We start from the raw sequence: 22,649 nt of genomic DNA, 5'->3' as shown, positions 1-22,649 counted from the left end.
TCACCCAAAGGAAGTTTCTTTACTTCCAACCATTATCACCTGGGACCCTGGCCATCAACAAATTTGAATGGAGTCTGAAGTCTCAATAGTTTACCCAGAGATAATGCCTGGCAGGCCGAGATTACCTGACCCCCCACCCAAGAGCAGACCATTCAAAAAGCAAATTCCTGGCATTCGAAGCACTGTAAATAGAAACACCTGCCAGCACTTCACCATGACATCCCTAAACAAATGTCAGCCAATCAGGGGTCATGAACCTCTGAGACTCCCTCACGCCCATCTTTACTATTATAAAAACCCAATTCTAATTGAGCCCGGGGCTCTCCGGATATCCCAATACGTTGGACGTGCGGAGAGACCGAGTTTGCAAACTTGATTAAAATAAAGGCTCTTTGCTTTTACTATGGGACTCAGTCTCCTTTGTTGGCTTTTGTGGGGACCCACGGATTTGGGCTTAACAGGAGTGGCTAGATACGGAAAGCAACCAAATGCACGACAAAAAATTTACTCTCTGACTTTTCTTGTGAGCACTATTTAAGAGGAGGAGGAAAGTAAAGAATGGCCATGAGAGCGAATGAGTATCGCGTGCAAGGTCTGAGGGCTGTGTGACATCGGAAGTCACCTGGAGAGACAGCAGGCCTCGTTAGGAGGTAAGCCAAGACCACCACTACCCGAGCAAAGCGGGGGCAGTTAGAGAATGCGGAAAGGGAGTGACAATACGCGCCGTGTTCAAGGAGAGGGAAAGCGGAGGGGAAAACACTCGAGCCGGGCACCTGTAAGGCATATGAAGCGTCCGGGGACCCGGTGCAGGCTGAGTAGCAGCCGGGCGAACTCTGGTCCGCCGAGTGGGCGGACCGCACGGGGGTGGGGGGTGAGGCTGGAGAAAACGGCTCGACTCCGGAGCTGTCCCGGCCCGCTTACCTGTGCCAGAGGGTCCGAGCCGGGGACGAGCCTGCCGGAAGCACAGAGTTCCCGCGGAGGGGGAGGAGCCGAGGGGCTCACAAGGAAGGGGCGATCCTGGCCACAGACGGCGACACCGCGATCTCTCCTACACACCTGAACCCGCTGATGGCGGGAACTGTGACTACACGCAAACACGTACGCACGCACGTCCTCTCGACGCAACCAGTCTGGGCGCGTGCGCGTCAACACCCAAGCCCCGCCCCTCCGGCATTCGTTCCGCCCCCTCACCACGCCCAGCCCCTCACCCGGGCGGCCCGCCCCCTGCCGTGACGGTGTTGTAGCACACATGCGCACTCTCCGTTGTACTGACTTCGGACCGCCCACCATTTTCCTTTAGCGCAGCCTGGCTGAGCATGCGCAATTCGTGTCCTTCCAACACGGCCGGCCTTTTCCCGCCCTTCTCTGGCCTTAGGGGGAAAGTCGGAGTTCTCGCTCCTCTGGGGATATACCTGCGATGCCAGGGGAATACGAAGACCAGTAGGTTGCAGACGTCATTTTGATCCTGTATCTTAAGTGTCTGAAACTATTAGCTAGGCCGAGGGCCAGGAGGCGGGAAAGTTCTCAGTGGGTGGAGGGTCAGAGGTGAGAGGTCAGAGGGCTGCGAAGGGGGAGGAGCGAACCGGAGGCGGATGGCGGCTCTTCATCTCCGGCTGCACAGCCGCTAAAGCTGGGACGCGGGTTCGGCGCGTCCGGCGGAAGGAGAAGAGCGGCGGCCGCTCCCAACATGCACAGCCTGGCGACGGCAGCGGTGAGTGGCAGCGCCCAGATACCAGTTTCAGCCTTCTTCCTAGCTCCCGGAGCCGGGCCCCGAGTCCATCTCCTTCTGCCCCTAGCCGGAGGTCCGGGATCTCCACACCGCGCCCCGACCTTGTCGGAGTCGGACCCCCAGCTATCCCCGTCTCCTCCGGCTCCCCTCCTGGCCTGGCGCGCGGCCTCTCGCGTTCTTTTCCGGCGCTTAGGCCTGGTCCCGCGCCCCGCGCGGCCCCAAGAGGCCATTCATTGATTCATTGGAGCTCGGCGTCAGTTTCTGGACGCTGGTTGTGTGCTGGGCGTCGGCGGGGATGAGTATAATCCCGTGGCCATTCGCTCTGGTCCCTTGCTCCTGGAACTCCTCGCCTAGGGGCATCTCGTTGGGAGGGAAATGGCTTCTAGCTCAATCCCCACTTGCTTTACATGTAGAAATCCAGAGACCCGAAGTTCAGGGTGATTGCATCTTAGAGTTCTCTGCGTTTGAAGCCTTCCTCACAAATCTCATTTTATTTTTGAACAAGAAAAGTTAATCACGTGTTACACCTCCCTGAAGTCATACTGTGGTTTTCGGTTACGTTTAGAGAAAGTAGACTTTAAGCCTACAAGCCCGGTATGATGGGGTCCTTAGTCATGTTTATGAGCTCGGTTTTTGTCACTTGCTCCTTAAGCTCCAACAAAAAGTACATCGCTTTTTCACTGCAAGAAGCAGGTCTCTAGTTTCGTTACCTGGAATTGACCTTCATAGGACTGCCTCCATAAGTACAAGTCTGCCTCAGTAACTTTCAGACTATGTTCACGGTAGCTTGTAACCCCAACATTTTATGTGTGTGTGTGTGTGTGTGTGTGTGTGTGTGTGTGTGTGTGTAATACTATCTATATTATGTTTATATGTATGTTGGTGCTATGAATCCTATCCTGTTTACTTGGTTTCCCCGCTGCTAGGACAGTTCCTATTACAAGGTAAGCTCTTAAATAATGCTGACTGAATAGCCATTCAACCATATGGGAAGCAGGATAGTTAAAGAACACTTCCAAGCCGTGCAGTGGTGGTGCACGCCTGTAATTCCAGCACTTGGAAAGCAAAGGCAGGCGAATCTCTGAGTTGGAGGCCAGCCTGGTCTACAGAGCAAATTCAGGACAGCCAGAGCTACACAGAGAAACCCTCTCTCGAAAAACCAAAAAGAAAAGAAAAGGTATTTCTTCAATTATATTTACAGTACTGTACATAAATTTAAAAACTTGAACATCTGTTATGCTGTTTTACCCACATGGCAGCTTTGACCCATTAAGCTATTTGGTTGGTGACAAGATTTAAGAATAAAAATTTGATCTGGGCGGTGGTGGTGCACGCCTTTAATCCCAGCACTTGGGAGGCAGAGGCAGGCGTATCTCTGTGAGTTCGAGGCCAGCCTGGTCTACAAGAGCTAGCTCCAGGACAGGCTCTAAAGCTGCAGAGATACCCTGTCTCGAAAAACCAAAAAAAAAAAAAAAAAAAAAAAAGAAGAAGAAAAAGTTGAGCCAATTCCTTCACAATCCCTTTTTCCCATAATCCAAACTACTTACGTTATTTTGATCTGAGGAAAAAACAATAACATACCATTTACTAGAAACTGAGAGGAAGATTACATGCAGCAGTGCCCACAATAGCCTAAGTCTATTGAAAAGACACTGGTTTTTGCTTAACAATGAAATGTGTTTGTGTGTTCATACTGAGTGTGTGCATGTGAGGAGATTGTGTGTATGTGTTCATATTGAGTGTGTGCATGAGAGGAGACAGAGCCAGCTTTGGAAGTTGTGCCTCTGGAGTGGTACTTGAGATAGGGTCTGTTTCTTTTTTTATTTTATTTATTTGGGTTTTTTTTTCGAGACAGGGTTTCTCTGTGGCTTTGGTGCCTGTCCTGGAACTAGCTCTTTAGACCAGGCTGGCTTTGAACTCACAGAGATCCACCTGCCTCTGCCTCCTGAGTGCTGGGATTAAATGCGTGCACCACCACCGCCCGGCTCTTTTTTAATATATAGTAAAGAAACCATACTATAGCTAGGGAGATAGGAGGTACTATTAAAGGACAGTGAATGCAGTCCTTATTTACTGGAGAAATAGTAACAAAAGACACTGAAGTAGTTGTAATATACTGTGCTCTACTCATTAAAGAATAAAGAATATATTCTAACATCTCCATTATCATCAAAACAAAATTTGTTTTATTGTGGACAGAAAACACTGAAGAGTTGTTCACAAAATTAGAAAATGTAAGGGGATAAAGGGAGGTGGCTGACCAGGTAAGAACACTTGCTGCTCAAGCATGACAACCTGAAGTCAGATCCTCAATGTTCATATAAAAAGCCAGCTGTGACTTCATGTCTGTAACCCCAGAGCTCTGGAGTTAGAGACAGAAGTTAGAGGTTACTGACAGCCGTGCACAGATTTCAGTGAAAGGCCCTGCCTCGAAGAAATATGACCAAGAATGATCGAGGAGGTCTCTGTGCACACCTCTGTCCTGTACACACTATGTAAAAAGGTAGGATGCTAATAATGTGGAGAAAAAATGCATTTAGCCAGGTGGGTTGGTGGGTCAGAAGGTAAAGATGCTTGCCTCCAAGCTTTATGACCTAGGTGGTCCCCAGACCCACATGGTGGGAAAAGAGAAGTGACTCCCACAGGTTGTTCTCTCACCTCACATGTGTCCCGTGGCACATACACACGCTCTAAATAAGTGAGTGGAAAAAAACTTAAGTCGTTGTTCATTGGCTACGTTCATATCCTAGCTAAATGACTTCTGTTTTAATAAAGTAAGATTACTTTTCTATAGACCCAAGGGTTACTTAGATTAGTGGAAGTATGGCATTGAGTCTTCTGTAGTAGCTATTAGGTCATAAAACAGCCAAAGTAAACTTTTGGGAGAGGCATTAGAGAATAAAAATTCCTCACTGATTTCAACTGGCAAATTTAGCGTCTCTGTACACTTGAATTACTCTGTGTTTGTATGCATATGAGTTGACTGTTGGTGCATGTGTGGCAGCCGGAGATCAGCGTCAGATATCTTCCTCTGTGTCTGTCCGCTTTTAAAGTTCAAGTGTTTTATGTATGGTATGTTCAGAGTGTGCAGGTACAAGTTCAGGTGTCTGTGCTTAGGCCTGAACTTGACATCAGATATCTTTTTTGCTTCTCTCTTAAACCCTGAGCTTGTGACAACATTTAGACTGGCTTCCCCCTGGGATTTTCTGTTTCTGGTTCCTGAATGCTAGGTTTTAGGCAGCCACCCTTGCAGGGCTTTTTATATGGGTCCTGGAGATCCCAACATCTGCCCTCTGTGTGACAAGTACTGTACTGACCGAGCCATCTTCCCAGACCGCCACCTTGTTTCTCTTTTTCTTGTTCTTTTTTTTAGATCTTATGCGTATGACTCTTTTGCCTGCATGTATGTATGTGCACCATATGTATTCCTGGTGACGTTGTAGGTCAGAAAAAGATTTTGTAATTCCCTGTAACTGGAATTACAGATGATTTTGAGTTAGCATGGAGGCCTCAGTTAGAACAGCAGGTGCTCTTAACTGCTGCTGAGCCATCTCTCCAGCCCCCTTGTTTCTTTTTGAAAGAGGGTCTCTCACTGAACCTGGAGCCTCCCATTTCAGTTAGACTAGCTGATCAACAAATCTTCCACTGTGAGTTATGAGGTTCCAAGGTGGTGTGTCTTCATGTTTAGCTAGCTTTTGGATGCTGGGGTTCACACTCAGGTCCTCGTGATTTGAGCTATAGGCACATAACTGAACCATTTTCCTGGCCCATTTTATTATCTTTGTTTTTAAACTGATTGACTCCCAGATGCCCTACTCTTGGCAGGAATGTACTCAAATAAAATTAGTTCACTGCTTCCAAACCTCCTATTTAATCTCAGGGCAAAGAATGTAGCTTCTCTTTACTGATTTACTTCATTTATTTGTTTAGTGTGAGAGAAAGAAAGACAGACAGACAGACATATAGAGACTTACGGAAGTCAGTTCTCTCCTACCATGTTGAGTCCTGATGTTGAAATTCAGAGGATCAGTCTTGATGGCAAGCACGCTTAACCAGCTGAATCCTCCCACAAGTTTATGTCACTTTGAAGCTGACAATAAACTTATAACCCCAAGAGTTAGAAGACAGATAAAGAAAGATCACCATGGGGGGGCTGATGACTCAGAAGTTAAGAGTGCTGACTGTTCTTCCAGAGGACCTGAGTTCAATTCCCAGCAACCACATGGTGGCTCACAACCATCTGTAATGAGATCTGGTGCCCTCTTCTGGCCCACAGGGATACATGCAGGCAGATGCTGTATACATGATTAATAAATAAATCTTTTTTTTAAAAAAAAAAAAGAAGAAGAAAGAAAGAAAGATGACCACAAGTTCCAATCTGGTCTATGATGAAACCCTAACTTACAAACAAATTTTAAAAAAAAAATAGGGTCCTCATAAGGATAGATAGTACTTTCAGTGTGATTTATAAAGTTTTTAAAATCATATTTCTTTATGTTAGTACTCAAAGGTACGTTGTCTAGTGTAGTCAGTCTGTAATTTTAGCATCCAAGAGGATGAGGCAGGAGGATTGCTGTGAGTTCAAGGCAAGCTTGACATGCATAGGGAGTTAAATAAAAGTCCCATGGTATACCACCTAATTTTGAAATGTAATCTGTTAAATCTAACCCCATTCACTGCCATATCAGGAAGTAAGCCATGTTGACCCTAAACATAAAGCTGTTTTCTCTTTAAGAAATCATCAACATCAGATTTTCAGTTTACCAAAGGAGGAAAATTATTTTTATAATTTACTGTTTATTTTAAAAAAATTACAAATGTCTTTCGATTCTTTACATTAGCTTTGTGATAATTATAGTTTAGCTATTGATGGCTTACTTCGGTGACTATCTTAAAAAATTAATTTGAAATATATTTTATAGGGCTGGAGAGATGGCTCAGAGGTTAAGAGCATTGTCTGCTCTTCCAAAGCTCCTGAGTTCAACTCCCAGCAACCACATGGTGGCTCACAACCATCTGTAATAGGGTCTGGTGCCCTCTTCTGACCTGCAGCATACACACAGACAGAATATTGTATACATAATGAATAAATAAATAAATATTTTTTAAAAAAGAAATATATTTTATACATACAAACCATTCAGCACAAAAGGGAGAACAGCTCTCTGCTAGTTTGATATAGTTTGATAATAATGTTTTAAATGCGTTTATTAAAAGGAAAGACTATTAACTTGAGTGAGCTACAAGAGATGATATAATATGCACCAGAACAGAGTCCTGTTTTAATCTTGGTCTAACTATTAAGTAATTAATACTCTTCTTTTTTTGTTTGTTTGTTTTTGAGACAGGGCTTCTCTGTATAACAGCCCTGGCTGTCCTGGAACTCACTTTGTAGATCAGGCTGGCCTCGAACTCACAGAGATCCTCCTGCCTCTGCCTCCTGAGTACCAGAATTAAAGGCATGTGCTACCGCTGCCTGACTGTTTTTAAATGAACTTTTTTATTTATTTGTTTAATTTATGTATGAGTGTTTTATCTGCCTCTATCCTGTTATGCCAGAAGGGGGCATCATATCCCACTATAGATGTTTATGAGCCACCATGTAGTTGCTGGGAATTGAAATCATAACCTCTGGAAGAGCAGTCAGTGCTCTTAACTGCTAAACCATCTCTCTCTCCAGCCCTTTAAATGAATTTTTTAAGGTTTATTTTTATTTTATGTGCATCGGTGTTTAGCCTGCATGTATATCTGTGTGAGGGTGTCAGATCCCCTGTAACTGGAGTTGAAGACAGTTGTGAGTTGCCATGTGCTGGGAATTGAACCTGGATCCTCTGGAAGAACAGCCAATACTCTTAACCGCTAAACCATCTCTCCATACAGTATTTAATATTCTAAATTAAACTTCTCAGATGATATTGTGTATATATAAATAGTTTAACTCACTATGCAAATCCAACTATTAATGAACTGTACTGTAACAGACTGCAGAAAGTTCTGTTAGTTGTAAGAAATAATTTCTTCAGCTTGGAGAGAGATGTTTGTGATTTCAATTGTATAGACTACGTGCAGACACTGATTCTAGGAAGTGCTGTTAGGTAGATTGAACTCAGCCATACAGTCACTGTTTGACATTGATCTTGTTAAACCTATATTAACCTGTTTCTTAGCTTAGAGGATAAAGTGAGGAAGCCTTACCTTCTAATAGTAATTCCTAGACAGCATAGGCTTCTCTGCAGCAGCAGAAAATACCTGTGTTGTCTAGACCAGGTTACATAGGGTTACTAAGAGGCCCCGGAGAACTTTTGGGGATAACTTTGGATAATATCATAATTGTTAGGGCGGTCACTAGGATATATAAGTTTATCAAAATTCATTGCAATGTTTACTTAACATGGTATGCGTTTACTGTATGAGAAGTATACTTATATAAAATTGATGCTTCCCTCTTACAACAAATCTTTCTAAGATATTGAACTGGTAGTTTTTCTAGAAACTGGTAGTTAGTATAGTAGCTCCACTTTAACAAACTGAATGGCTTACCCTAGGCCACACAACTCTATAACTGGCTAAACTGGATTGCTGTGGCTTGTGAAGGTAGTTTGGTTTACTAATTATTTATTTTATTTTAGTTTTGTTAGTACTTTTTCTATGAGAACTAGGCAAAGGACTTAAAGCTAAAATGTAAATGTACCTCTTTCCATTAGTTTTTTTTAAGGTGATCTAATGACCTAAACATGTATCCTTTCTTTCTATGGGAATGTATTTTTGCATGCTTTTTAAAAATGTAGTGTGGTCCATATTGAGCTATGTCTTTTCATAATGGGCTATATAATATTCCAATATAAAGATACACCAAGATATATTTAAATCATGTCTTATTGAAGCTGTTTGTTAGTTTTCTGCCTTAAGACATCTTAGTAGTAAGCATACTGGTATATTTTCAGTGCAGCCCAGATACACCCGTAACATAATAAGCTCCTAAAGGGCTCGTTAACTTGCTTTACATCAAATATACATTTATTAAAGCTCCTATTATTTAGAAAATACATTTACTAAAGTACTACTGTAGGATAAGACTTGGTTTAACTATAATAAATTGACATTTTTCTTTTCACCTGAAGCCTGTGCCTACTGCACTGGCCCAAGTGGACAGAGAGAAGATCTACCAGTGGATCAATGAACTGTCCAGTCCTGAAACAAGGGAAAATGCTTTGCTGGAGCTAAGCAAGAAGCGAGAATCTGTCCCTGACCTTGCACCCATGCTATGGCATTCATTCGGTACTATTGCAGCACTTTTGCAGGTGGGTGCGCATTCACAAGAGTTCAGTCGTGTTTGTCACTTTGTGTGTTTTCTTCTTCCTTGGCTCAAATGATTTTTTTGAAGACTTTAGAAGAATGATTGTTTAAATTTTTGTTTATTTGTTGAGGCAGGGTTTCTCATTGTAGCCCTGGCTGTCCTAGAACTTGCTTTGTAGATCAGGCTGCCTTTGAACCCACAGAGATCTGCCTGCCTCTGCCTCTGCCTCCGCCTCCCCAGTGCTGGGATTAGGGTGTGGACCACCACCGCCCAGTGATTGTTTAAATATTAGCATTTGTAAGAACCCATTTTTTAAAAGCAGAAGTATTTGTTAAAATGCATATTTTGGAGATTGAATTTGAAGATTGAATTTAGTTGGTTTGAGAGGTGGACCTTAAAATCTGTGTTTGACACAGCTTTTAGACGTAGAACGGGTTGATCTGTATAGCAGGGAAGAACATAGAAATAGTATAAGGACCACATAGTTGTGGCTGAGGAAAGAAAATATTGAGATAAAGGTGTATCCGCTATCGCATTAAAAGCGGGTATCTCTGTGTCTTTAAAAAATAAACAACTGCATCTGGTGAGGTGGCTTATGGGTAAATGCATTTGGTTGCTGCCAAGCCTAACAACCTGAGTTTGACCCCTGGGATTAACATGGTACAAGGAGAGATCTGGATCCTGCAGGTTGTCCTCTGACTTCCACCCGTATACTGGTGGAACACACACCACCCAAAGTAAGACCAAGAATAAATAACTAAAAATTTCAATCAGGCCAAAGTGGTTAAAAGTAGAAAATATTAAAATGAAACAATCTCAAGGTATCAAGATAATAATCATCCTATAAAGTTCCTCCCCAATTACTAATAGTCTTTCAAATCTGTTCAGTAAATTCAACACTTGTAGCCAAGAATCTATTGGTGTTATGGAAGGATTTGCAGCTAAAGTAAATGATTGTGTTCAATATGGGTTTCGTCTTCATAAAGAAGAATATTAGTTAAAGTTATAAAATGTTATATAAGGGTCACTCAATTAAAAGACTAGCTATGGGAGCTGGAGAGATGACTCAATGGTAAAGAATATTGGCTGCTTTTTCAGAAGTCCTGGTTCTGGTTGCCTTGTGGCTTACAACCAGCTATGACTCATTTCCAGGGGATCTAACACCTTCTTTCTGGTCTCTGTGAGCACTGCATACACATGATGCACAGACATACATGCAGGCAAAGCATCAACACATAAAATAAAGACTAGCTGCAAAACCTCAGAGGAAGTGTAGGAGCCCCGTTTGTTACCATAGCAGTCTTTCTGGAGACACATGAGAAGGGTCTTGCCTGCATGTTCCTGTATGTTTGTGATGAAAGGATAATTTTATTTCTGTAGGAATTAAAGTGGTCTTTTAAAGTTACTGTGCTGTGACACTGATATTATTTTGTGATTAATTGCTCTGTTGGATTCTTTGCATTTTTTCAGGAAATTGTAAATATTTATCCATCTATCAACCCTCCAACTTTGACAGCACACCAGTCTAACAGAGTTTGCAATGCTTTAGCGTTGCTACAATGTGTGGCCTCACACCCGGAGACCAGGTAAGTGCTGTGAGTGTGTTGTTAAAGTTAGTGGGGGCAGATTAGTGTTTCATAGGAACTTAGATACCCTTGCTGAGTGATCAGAGAAAGGGCATGCAATGTGGTGTGTGGATGTGAGTCTTCAGAACTCTTTTTTGTTTGCTTTTGGAGTTCCTTGTGGTTATTTGTGGTTAGGGTTGTTTGTTTTTTCTTTGGTTTTTATAGCTGAGGCTGTCTTCAAACTCTTAACCCAACTACCTATGCTGTCAAATACTGCTGGGATTATGGTTGTATACCACCATGCACACCTTTCTCTTTTTTTTTTCTTTGACAGTTGACATATATATATATTTCTATGCTGTTAAGTTTGATGGCTATTTTTAGTTTCTGGCTACAGATTGAGGGAAGAGTAATATGTTTTAAAATAAAGTAGAGTACAATTCGATACTTTCAACATCATAGAAACAGTTTTCAAAATAGTAGTAAATACTCTGAACATAAGCAAATCAACCAGTTTAGTGATTTGTTATGTTCTAAAAGGAAAGATTTGCAGGCTGGAAACATGGCTCAGTGGTTAAGAGCACTAACTGCTCTTCCAGAGGATCCAGGTTCAATTCCCAGCACCCACATGACAGCTAACAACTGTCTGTAACTTCAGTTCCAGGGGATCTGACACCTTCACACCGATGCACATAAAAATAAAGTTAAATTATTTATCTATTTATTTGTTTCTTTTTGAGACAGGGTTTCTCTGTGGCTTTGGAGCCTGTTCTGGAACTAGCTCTTGTAGACCAGGCTGGTCTGGAACTCCACCTGCCTCTGCCTCCCAAGTGCTGAAGTTAAATAAATTATTTTAAAAAATTAAAAACAAAAAAAAAGGAAAGATTTGCTTAGTTACCTTAAAAGTATTTTCTGGCAGTGATTTAATCCCAAATAGGAAACCAGAGCTTTGAGCTTGACATGGTGGTTCATACCTGTAATTCTAGTATTCGGGAAGCAAAAACAAGAGGCTTGCTACAGAGTAAGGCCCTGTTTCAAAAAAAAAAAAAGTAATTATTTTATGTTTAATTAAATCGGAGTCATCTTACAGCAGTGAAATTTGATCTAAAAAGACTCCCCTCCCCCGTTTTTGAACTCTTTGTAAACAAACGAGGCTGGCCTCCAACTCAGAGAGATCCGCCTGCCTCTGCTTCCCAAGTGCTAGGATTGAAGGTGCGCACCACTACAACTGGCATTAGCGTGTGTGCATGCATGTGCTAAAGGGCAAACACACATGCTTGCCTACTGCTTCTTTCTGGGTGTTTACAGAGACTGGAAAACATCAGATCCCCTGCAATTCTAGCTTCCAGAGTCAGTTGTAGAAAACCCGAAATGGGTGTTGGAACCTCAATTCAGATTCCAAAAAACACTTAACCACCGAAAGCCATCTTTGCAGCCTCCTGGAAGAATCTCTTTAGCACTGATATAACCTCTTCTCTCCTCCCCTCCCCTTTTCTCCTCTCTTCTTATACATTTTCTCCCTTCTCTTTCTTTACTCCCCTCCTCTTCTCTCATCTCTTCCCCTCCCCGTCCCTTCTCTCTGCTCTGCTCTGCTCTCCTCTCTTCTCCCATCTTCTCTTTCTTTTCTTCTTTTGGAGACAGTGTCTCCAGGCTGGCCCCAAACTCATGATTCTCCTAATTTAGGCAGGCCCTGAATAATGGGTTTCTGTCTAGGTGTGCAGCAACACATTGGCTTTAGCACTTATGACTTTCTTTAACCTATAGTCGAGTACTTACTCAACTATACAGCTTTTAAGATATTTGGTACATACTGAGGTAGATTGTGTTGCTTTAAATACCCTCGCCTGGGTGCATGTTGATGCCTTGAGCTGAGTGTGTATAATGTGTCAATGAGGGCAGGAGGATACTATTCTAAGCTGTAGACATCTCTGGCCTCTGTAATTGTATGCTAATAGTCCTCAACATTTCTTACTTCTGACAATCAAATATATCTCCAAACATTGACACATCTCCTAGGGTACAAAATTACACATTTCAGAACATTGGTCAGGACTAAAAGCCAATAAAATTCTTCTCTGAAGATTCCTTACTCTGGCAGTCTCACAGTTGTTTCAGGCTTGGTGTTTAGAAGTCAATTCTGGGTTCTATGTGTGGCTGTTTTCTCTTTTAGGTCGGCTTTTCTGGCAGCACACATCCCACTTTTTTTGTACCCCTTTTTGCACACAGTCAGCAAAACTCGTCCCTTTGAATATCTTCGGCTCACCAGCCTTGGAGTTATTGGTAAGTGATTTTATTATTTTTGTTTTGTTTTTGTTGAGACAGGGTCTTGTATATCATTGGCTAACCTCAGGCTTGCTATGTACCTGAGTATACTCTTAAATTTTTTATTTAAAATTATTTTCCTTTAACATCTCCCAAGTGCTGGGATTATAGATATATATCACCATACTTAATGCAGTGTTAGGGATCAAACCCAAGTATTGCGCATGCTAAGCAAGTACTCTACCAACTGAAACACACTGACTAGCTAAGTTATCGGGGACATTTTGTAAGCCCGAAATTCTTACAATAATGGTCTAAATTACTATGTTTTGTTCGTCTTCTGACAGCTGATTTACTTTTTGTTTTTGGCATCATCTCACTCATTAGTAAGTGCTTGCAAATATATCAAGCACCATTCTCAATGTTGCTAATAACAAAGGTGAGGATCCGTAATCAAGATCTGATCCTAGCAGAGGCGGGCAGATCTCTGTGAGTTCAAGGCCAGCCTGGTCTACAAGAGCTAGTTCCAGGATAGGCTCCAAAGCTACAGAGAAACCCTGTCTCGAAAAACCAAAAGAAGAAAGAAAGAAAGAGGGAAAAAAATGTAATCAAGATCTGGCTTTAGCATCAAATTATAAAGGAGTAAAAGAATATTTTGATTTTAACTAAGTTGAATGAATTTAGTTAAATAACTCAGAGCCTTGTAGTAGGCTAGTGTTCTTAACACTGAGAGGTTTCCCCATTTGTTTTATTTTTATTTTTTAAACTTTGACACAATGTTTCTTTAAGTTGCCGAGACTGGTCTGGAACTCAACATCTCCCTGCTTTCGCTTTCCCGATACTGGGATTACACTCATGACTGTTGTTGTTGTTGTTCAAGTAGATATGAAACTGATTGCTTGACGCAGTCTGCATATCATTACTTTAATTCCTTAACTTGCAGAGTAAATGTAACTAAAAATCATTTCTCTAAAGTAATTTTGTTTGTCCATATTTTTTTTAGGGGCCTTGGTTAAAACAGACGAACAAGAAGTAATCAACTTTTTATTGACAACAGAAATCATCCCTTTGTGTTTGCGTATTATGGAATCTGGAAGTGAGCTTTCTAAAACGGTGCGTGCTTTTAAGTGAGATTCAGCGTTGTTTTAGCTCTTGAGCTGCCGCTTTGTGGCTCTAGAGTCATTTTCTGCCTCTCCAGACATTTTACCTTCAAAAATATTTTTCTCTTTTGATGTGTGTTATTTGTGTGGGTGTGAGTGACTGCCATGGGACACGTGTGGACGTAAGCAACAGCTTTGGGGAGTTGGTGCTCGCTGTCTACCTTGTTGGGGAAGGGTCTCTCTTGTTTCTACTGCTGTGAGCGAGCTGGTCCACCAGCTTCTGGGCAGTTTCCCATCTCACTATTGAAGTGTTGGGATTACAGATGCATGCCACCACAGCTGGCTTTTTATGTGGGTTCTGGGAGTCAAACTGGTCATTGGGGTTACACAGTATCTTAGTTAAGTTTCTGTTGCTGTAATAATGTACTGTAACCAAAAGCAGCTTGGGGTGAAAGTGTCTGTCTCCTCTTGGAGCTTGTCCTCTGCTGTCCTGCTGTCCGGGAAGTCAAGCCAAGCGCTGATGCAGAGGCCATGGGGGAATGCTCCTTATGGGCTTGTTCAACTTCGCTCTTATAGCACCCAAGACCACCAGTCCTCTTCTGGCCTCAAAAGGCACATGTACACATACAGTGCACATAAATTCACACACACACTTCCCCCCCTCCCTCCAGAAAAGAAAGGAAAATGATTGTAAGGATAAGAAAAAAGACAGACATGACACTCTGGGGCCTCCTTTATCAGTCGCTAATTAAAATTTTTTACAGGCTTGCCTACAATCCAGTCTTATGGAAACATTCTCTCAATTGAGTTTCCCTTCTCTGAGATGACACTAATTTGTGTCAGGTTGACAAAAACTAGTCAGTACACAACACTACTGCTTTTGTCCGCTGAGCAGTCTCTGGGGTCCCGTATATTTTCCTTTTTCATGTAAAAACTATCAGATAATCATTAAAAACCACAAACCATGGAAACTGAGGCAGAAAGATCACAAGTTCATGGCCAAACAGAGGTGATAGCAAGACACTATCTCAAAAGACAGACATAAAAACCCCAGACCTCAGCATTTAAGAGCATTGCCTGCTCTTCCAAAGGTCCTGAGTTCAATTCCCAGCAACCACATGGTGGCTCACAACCATCTGTAATGAGGTCTGGTGCCTTCTTCTTCTGGCCTGCAGGCATACATGCAGACAGAATATCGTATACATAATAAATAAAAAATATTAAAAAAAAAGACTTTTCAGAAGAATGTCACATTAATAGTTAATTCCTTTGTGTGTGTGCTTGCCCATACTTGTGAATACACATACTATAATCTGAGGCATAAAGTCCTCCAGACATATTCTTCAATATAAAAAGTATTTGTGGGGGGCTGGAGAGATGGCTCAGAGGTTAAGAGCACTGACTGCTCTTCTAGAGGTCCTGAGTTCAATTCCCAGCAACGACTTGGTGGCTCACAACCATCTGTAATGAGATCTGGTGCCCTCTTCTAGCCTGCAGGCATACATGCAGGCAGAACACTGTACATAATAAATATAAATCTTTTTTTAAAAAGTATTTGTGAAGATGTCCAGGTGGAGGCTAGCGATCACTGTCAGGTGTCTCCATTACTGCTCCCCTATGTTTCTGTCTTCGGAGCCCACTGTTTTGCTAGACTAGCTAACGGCCAGTCTGGGATTGCAGATACAATGTCACATCAGCGTTTACATGGGTGCCGGAATTCCAAACTTGGGTCCTTATAAGCTGGTACAACAAGAATTTTGCCCACTGCGCCATCTTCATGCCAAATGCATCATTTCTGGTTATCTGTCATGTGAAGTGTGGCATGTGTACTCAAGCTTCAGCAAGAATGTATAAAATTTTTACCTCATTTTTCCTATTGAAAATTCTGTTGCCAAAGCTCTTTTGTGTTCTGACATTGAATGTTGTAGTTAAAAGTAAAGTTAAAGTCTCTTTTTCTTTTGTCGATGGCTCGCCTTTTTATATTTTTTATTTGTTCTAGCCTCTTGTTTCATTAACTTTAGTTATGCTGTGTTATCTGTCTTTCATGTCTATTTTTTCTTATATTTTGCTTTTGAGGGGTGGGGGTTGAGATAGAGTATGTCTGTGAGTCCATGCATGATTCTGTCTGTGTGTGCTACATGTATGCGGATGCCCTTGGAGGTCAGAACTGAGGGTGTTGGATCCCTTGAACAAGATAAGAGGCTAAAAGCTGCCCAGCTGGAGTCCTGACAATTGAATTAAGGTCCTCTACTAGAGCAGTAAATGCTCTTAACCCCTGAGCACACACTCCAGCCCATTTTATTGTTAAGTTACGTATTTTAGCCGGGCGGTGGTGGCGCACGCCTTTAATCCCAGCACTCGGGAGACAGAGGCAGGCGGATCTCTGTGAGTTCGAGGCCAGCCTGGTCTACAAGAGCTATTTCCAGGACAGGCTCTAAAAAAGTTGCACAGAAACCCTGTCTCGAAAAAACCAAAAAAAAAAAAAAGTGTATTTTACCTCCTGTTATATTTCTTTACAGTTCACCAGTTTGGGGTGAGTGCTTGTATGTATATGTATATACACACACACATCTTTTGTTTGATGTAAAAATATTTAGGTGAAGTGCCTGCCAGTCTAATTAGCTATTACTACTATTTTTTTTTTTTTTTACTACTATATTTTTAAATTGAAGAACATGTCTGGAGGAATTTATGCCTCAGATTATAGTGATTTTTCACAATAGTAGGATTACAGAATTTAACCTTTTTTAAAAAAAAAGATTTATTTATTTTTATAATAGTCAACTTGATTAGTCCCTATTTCAATAACCCCTACTTCCAAGTGTCCAAAACTAAAACTAACTCATTCCTGTCTCTAGGTTTCCATTGGCTTTTTTTATGCTTCAACAAGAGTAGTTCTCACAGATATCTTTTTTTTTTTAATATTTATTTATTATGTGTACAATATTCTGTCTGTGTGTATTTCTGCAGGCCAGAAGAGGGCACCAGACCCCATTACAGAAAGTTGTGAGCCACCATGTGGTTGCTGGGAGTTGAACTCAGGACCTTTGGAAGAGCAGGCAGTGCTCTTAACCTCTGAGCCATCTCTCCAGCCCCCACAGATATCTTTTTTTAACTTAGTAGCTTCTCTTGTCTTTCTACCTTTGCTCTCTGAGACAGGTTCTTGCTATGTAGCTCTTACTGGCCTGATAATGTATAGCACAGGCAGACCTCAAATTTGGAACAATTTTTGGAACAATCCTTCTACCTCAGGTTCCTGAGGACTGGGTTGTTGACGTGCACCACCATAGTAGGCTTTGTATTTAGCTTTCTTTGTATAACACTTATAACACCTTGCCCATAGTAGGTACACTTTGAAATAAAGGTTCTTGGTCACGGCTATTATAAATGATATAATTACCTGGGAAGTATTTTTGAAAATACAAGGGTGGAGTTGGAGAGATGGTTCAGTGATTACGAGCACTGGCTGTTTTTGTGGAGGCATATTGTTTGGCCCATTGCAGTGACATACCTCAGTAAAACAGTAACAATAGTTCTGATGACACCAAAGAAAAAGAATCAGCATCCTAATCCTCTGCAAGTAAGCATTGTGACTCTTACCTGTAGTCCTGACATTTACTAGGCTGAGACAAGGGCATTGCTGTGAGTTTGAGGCTAGCTAACCATGGCTACAGAGTCTGTCTCAAACTTTTTCCACACAATGTATGTCTGGTTTAAATTAGGACATTTGGGTTGGCGGGTGTGGTCATTGGGTTTTGTGTGTTTTGTTTTTGTTTTGTTTTGTTTTAAGTCCATTCTAAGCTGGTTTGGTACTCACTACGTACCTCAGGCTGGCCTCAAATTTTAGGCAATTCTAATAATTATCTAGGGTTTTCCCTTTTATGTAAAATGAAAATCATGGTGTGTATACTTAATGGGTTCAATAGGAAAAATAAGGCCTATAAATAGCCTTTAGAAAAAAATCCTGACATACAGTAATTGCTCAGTGTGATAGTATTTGTCCTTTATGCTCTAGGTTGCCACATTCATCCTCCAGAAGATTCTCTTAGATGACACTGGTTTGGCTTATATATGTCAGACATATGAGCGTTTTTCCCATGTTGCCATGATCTTGGTGAGTTCCTTTCTTTACTCTCTTTACAACTGCTGATCACATAACTTAGTCCCTTTGTAACTGGCTGAAAGCTTGGTCTTCTAACTAGAAATTACTGTTGTAGCCATGGTGCTCTGTGCCTGTCATCCCAGTATTTATAAGGCAGACAGAGGCAAGAGGATCACTGCAGGCCTGAGGCCAGCAAGAGTTCCACACCAGCCAGGTGAAGAAGTAATATACCCTGTCTCAAAAATACTATCTGGCATAATAGTAAGTGCCTTTAATCTCTGAACTCCAGAAGCAGAGGAGGGCAGATCTCTGTGAGTTTGAGTCCTGATTTATATAGTGAGTGCTAGGCTAGTCAAGGCCACATAGACCCTGTCTAAAAAAGAAAAAAATAATAAAAATATTGGAAACTTCTTCAATGATTCTTAGATGATCTGATTTCTGGTGTCAAAATTATTTTGTGTTTTTCCCTCACACCCTTGTTTTGGGTAAAACAGGGTAAGATGGTCCTGCAGCTATCCAAAGAACCGTCTGCCCGTCTGCTGAAGCATGTCGTAAGATGTTACCTTCGACTCTCAGATAACCCCAGGTAAAGATTTGCAGGACTCAGGACTTAAGGGAAATAGTCTTGTGGCTCAGGTCCTGTGTCTTAGTTTATCTTAGATGGACTTAAGTTCCTATTAAAATCTAAGGTTCTAATTTTGAATATGCCCTAGTTAGATCTTCCCATTGTCCTACCCTGAAATTCCAGAAAGCCCAGTTAGTTTCAAGTGAGGCCATATCGTGTGGTTTGTTTGTGTTTTCTGTGACTACTCCAAGTAATCAGAAAGATAAGTATAGTTCCAAAGATCCCTTGCAAAGTTCCAAGTTCCGTAGCCCGGAGGCTCTTTACTTACTCTTGCAGTTCTCCGCTTCCTGTAAGGTTTAGAGCTTATTGCTTTTTCTTGGTGTGATCAAGATATCTGCCAGCACCACTCACTTTGTAGATGTAACGCACTTCAGAAATGTTTGACCTTTTGTCCTATCAATCCATAATTTATGCTGAAAGCTACATGCTCAGATTCTGCCAAGCCACATAATGGAGTGCTTTCTGAGTTCCTAGGAGTCAGGTAGCTTAATGTGAACCCAGTCTGTAGCCACAGGTTATTCAAGCCCTAGCTGTTCTTTGATGATAAGTTGTCCTATTTTTCGGTAATTCCTATTTTCTCGTAAGTTTGCAATATACTTAGAAATTCTTCCCGTCTGAGTGTCAGAGCTGTAGCTGTTCTGAACAGCCTGTGTGCAGTTGGCATTCGCCTTCTTGAGGCTTCTAGGTAATGATGTTGCCATGGTTTTTACTATTCATCTCTTATTAAAGCTTTCAAATACAAAATTGAAGCATGTCCTTAAAGACATAGCTGATATTGGTATAGAATTAAAATTGATTGATTTATCATACAAATGAGGTCATGTCTGCTGTCAGTGTACAATTTTTAAAATAATTTCATTTACCATAAACTATGCTTAATGATTTTTTTGACAGTATTTATTATAATAAATCAAAACAAAATTTGGAGTGAAGTAAACTATTGCACCGTTTTATTCCATTTTGCTTTTGCATTAAATTCTGCACTGGGGTATGCTGAAAATATTTGTGGACTACGCATTCTGAACATATGAATAAGACCTGCTTTAAGGGATTCTAGTAGATTCTTGATTAACAGAGCATAGATTCCTACCTAGGAAGCTGTATATTTATATCTAAGAAAGGGGCTCTTCCAAGCCCCAAAATGTGGGTTTATTTGTTGTCTTCCTGGTTGGTTTGTTTGTTTCTGATGTAGGGCACGCGAAGCACTCAGACAGTGCCTCCCTGACCAGCTGAAGGACACAACCTTTGCCCAGGTGCTAAAAGATGACACCACCACGAAACGCTGGCTTGCACAACTGGTGAAGAACCTGCAAGAGGGCCAGGTCACAGATCCCCGGGGAATTCCCCTGCCCCCTCAGTGATCCTCTCTATTTCGTCCCACTACTCCCATAAGTTGGGGAGTGGGGTGGAACCTAAGAGGAAAAAAGCTCAGGTTTTGTTGCCAACTGGGAGTAGACAACCTCAATGCTGAACTGCACTGGATAAAAAGGGCAAAGTACCCCATTGAGGTGTGTGGGCTGACTGGAGGTCCTGGATCCCCTGCTGCTCCAGGAAATGGGCTCCTGACACAGCAGTCTGCCACCACAGCCCCAGGAGGATGTCAACACCAGCAAATGCTGTATTTGCAGCATGCCCAAGATGACCCTGCTCCCAGCCACTGGTAGAGGGAGACATGGTAACAGCAGCAACACTCTAGGCATGGTGAGCGCCTGGGACCACAAGCCATGTGGCTTAATTTTTTTTTTTTTTTTTTTTTTAACTTTGCCTTCCTGGAAGACTCAAGATGTGTCTTTTAATTCTCTCAGTATTTGTTTACTTTGGGTTTTTGTTGTTTTTAATCTAGAGAGAGGTGTGTTTAATGGACACAAGCTGTGGTTTTCAGCAAAACTTTGTCAATTGGCACTGTTTACAAGTCTGTTAGCTGCATAAGCTCAATAAAAAGTTGGTCTGGGCATTGCATCCCCTCTGGCAGACGGATAGCTACATCAGGCTGTCGGGTGGGATGGGAGGCCGGGAAGAGGGAAGCCAAGGTCACGCAGGAGCTCTCCGCCTGTCGCCCTCTGCTGCCGTGAGAACCCTCACCTTGGTTCTGGCTTTAGCTGCTAGCTTTTCCAAATCTCAGTGCTTTCCCCTTCTTCTAACCACTTAAACTTAAAGCAGATGTCTTAATTTACCCAACTTTCCTGTAAGTGTTGTACTGGGGCAGGAGGATGGCAGTCTTGAGATCCAGGTCTTCAAAGACAATTTCCGGTGTCTTCTCAAGGGAGGCAAACCCCTGGGTCCAGGTCAGATCCCTTTCAACAGTGCCATCTCTGTTCATGATTATACTTGAAACAGTATTAGCTGAATGAGTTTCTTCAGAGTTAAGATGAATGGCTGGATTCTGCTCCCCATTTTAACACATTTTTTTTATTTGTCTATGGAAACTACAGGGTTGTCACTAAAATATTTTTACTTGTTGATAATGTGTCAGAGTTCTCCTTCCATCTCCATGGGCTTGAATCTATAACCTATTGTAAACTGCCTTTATTTCTGTGACCTTTCTCCCATTCTCAGCACTTGCTCTTTCTCTCATCTTATCTCCAAAGATGGGATTATTGATCCAACTCTAGAGACCAAGTCTTCAGCCCGTGTCTCACATGCTTGAAGATGTCTGTACCGAGTTTGAGGAAGTAGTATAAAGGGGTGAATGCTCATAGAAACCTTTATAGGGCAGTTGAGCCAACCCAAGGGCTCTTTAAGCTGGCTTTCACAAAGGGAGCCAGCCTTGTTAGTTGGCTTCTGTCTCTAGAGCCAAGAAAGTAGTAATTAAGTAGCCTAGATTTAGGAAGGTAAGAATAAGCACTTATTCCCTTGCCTTCCAATTGAAGAGGAGAACGTGGACTCAGGCCTGAAGGGGAAAGGTCTTAGAGAAAACAGGAACAGCATCAACTTGGTAGATGTTTGGACTCATTCCAGTTTGTGATCTGAAAAGTTTAACAAGGGTACACTGAGTTTTGAAATCTGCCTTCCTGCTGAGCCAAAGTTTCTCATTCCTCTCCACTAGGGGAGCAGCTGAGGCCTGGGGCCTTGCTCCCTGGGACAGTCTCTCCATCTTTTGGTGCATTGGCCATGTTACTGTGCCAAGTGTCTTAGTTCACGTCCCATCTATACTCAGCTGGCTTCAGAACCTGCGTAGGAGTTGGACGGGGAGGGGTGCAGTAGGTCTCATTCCTTATGGTTGGCCTTGATGTTGTATGTATTATATAAAGAGACCCCTCCCCTTATTATGTGTTTTCCATCCCTTTCCCTCATCAGGATTGAAATAAAACATGCTCTGGTTTTTTTTTTTTTTTTTTTTTAATTCTTTTAATTGGGAAATACATTCTGTTGGTATAGAGATATCTAAGCACTTTAATCTGGTGATCATTGTTGGACCTACCTCTACCCTGTCTGCTTACACACACAGACTGCCCTGCTAAGAGGACAACGATAGTTCCTTTGTGGGCAGATTTTTAGGTGAAAGCTGTTTGGGGGTCTAGGATGGTGGCCCTTACCTGATAGTGTCTCTTGCACAAGCAGAACTTCACTCCTGGCTTCCGTGCCTGGGTGGGAGAGATTTCTGTAAGTAAAGGGGTAGTACTTAAATTTATTCTGCAGTATTTACATTTATTAGGGACTTTAAATGTCAGCTGTGAAGTTCAGAACATCTTTAGAATTGATCTTATGCCTGGCTTAATAGGATACAACCAGCCCATTTCCAGCTATTTTCAAGGATTTTAGATAGGTGTTCTGTTCTAGAAGGCAGGGTGGAGAGGCATCTGCAGGTTTCAGAGAAGGCCTTTCTTCTATATAGAATTTCCCTACTTGCTATTGATGCTGCTCTAAAGTCCGGAAAAAGAGGACAAAGCTGTTACCAAAAACCCATGGAAGGGCTGGGAAGGTGGATGGTTCATTGGTTAAAGTGCTTGTCATGCAAGCAAGGGAGCC

The 22,649-nt window shown here is 42.0% G+C and overlaps 2 protein-coding genes across 5 annotated transcripts in view; one reads left to right on the top strand and one right to left on the bottom strand.

Annotated features, from left to right (window-relative positions):
* Positions 1–1,067, bottom strand: part of Usp37 (ubiquitin specific peptidase 37) — a 65,429-nt gene extending 64,362 nt beyond the window's left edge. For 3 of the 4 annotated variants that reach the window (XM_038340547.1, XM_038340550.1, XM_038340549.1), the window contains exon 1: positions 922–1,067. The gene's annotated coding sequence lies outside the window, so the exon portion shown is untranslated. Of the gene's footprint in view, positions 1–773; positions 792–921 lie in introns of those variants that run through there. The other variant, XM_038340548.1, reaches the window with a different exon arrangement.
* A 243-nt stretch (positions 1,068–1,310) lies between these two features.
* Positions 1,311–22,004, top strand: Cnot9 (CCR4-NOT transcription complex subunit 9). Its single transcript, XM_038340666.2, has 8 exons — positions 1,311–1,711; positions 8,851–9,030; positions 10,497–10,612; positions 12,762–12,871; positions 13,857–13,966; positions 17,969–18,067; positions 18,550–18,641; positions 19,873–22,004. The coding sequence occupies exons 1-8, from the start codon at positions 1,688–1,690 to the stop codon at positions 20,039–20,041; spliced, it is 900 nt and encodes a 299-aa protein (XP_038196594.1). The 5' UTR covers positions 1,311–1,687; the 3' UTR covers positions 20,042–22,004.
* The last annotated feature ends 645 nt before the right edge of the window (positions 22,005–22,649 follow it).

The sequence above is a fragment of the Arvicola amphibius genome, chromosome 8 (assembly GCF_903992535.2).
Source record: "Arvicola amphibius chromosome 8, mArvAmp1.2, whole genome shotgun sequence".
NCBI lineage: Eukaryota > Metazoa > Chordata > Mammalia > Rodentia > Cricetidae > Arvicola > Arvicola amphibius.
The sequence above is the reverse complement of the archived record's forward strand: the minus strand, read 5'-3'. Positions and strand labels throughout refer to the sequence as shown.

Excerpts from the sequence above, each read along its gene's own strand:
- Cnot9 (XM_038340666.2), top strand. The coding sequence starts at position 1,688 with ATGCACAGCCTGGCGACGGCAGCG. Across the intron at positions 9,031-10,496 it reads CTATTGCAGCACTTTTGCAG|GAAATTGTAAATATTTATCC; the intron begins GTGGGTGCGCAT and ends GCATTTTTTCAG. Across the intron at positions 13,967-17,968 it reads GAAGTGAGCTTTCTAAAACG|GTTGCCACATTCATCCTCCA; the intron begins GTGCGTGCTTTT and ends TTTATGCTCTAG.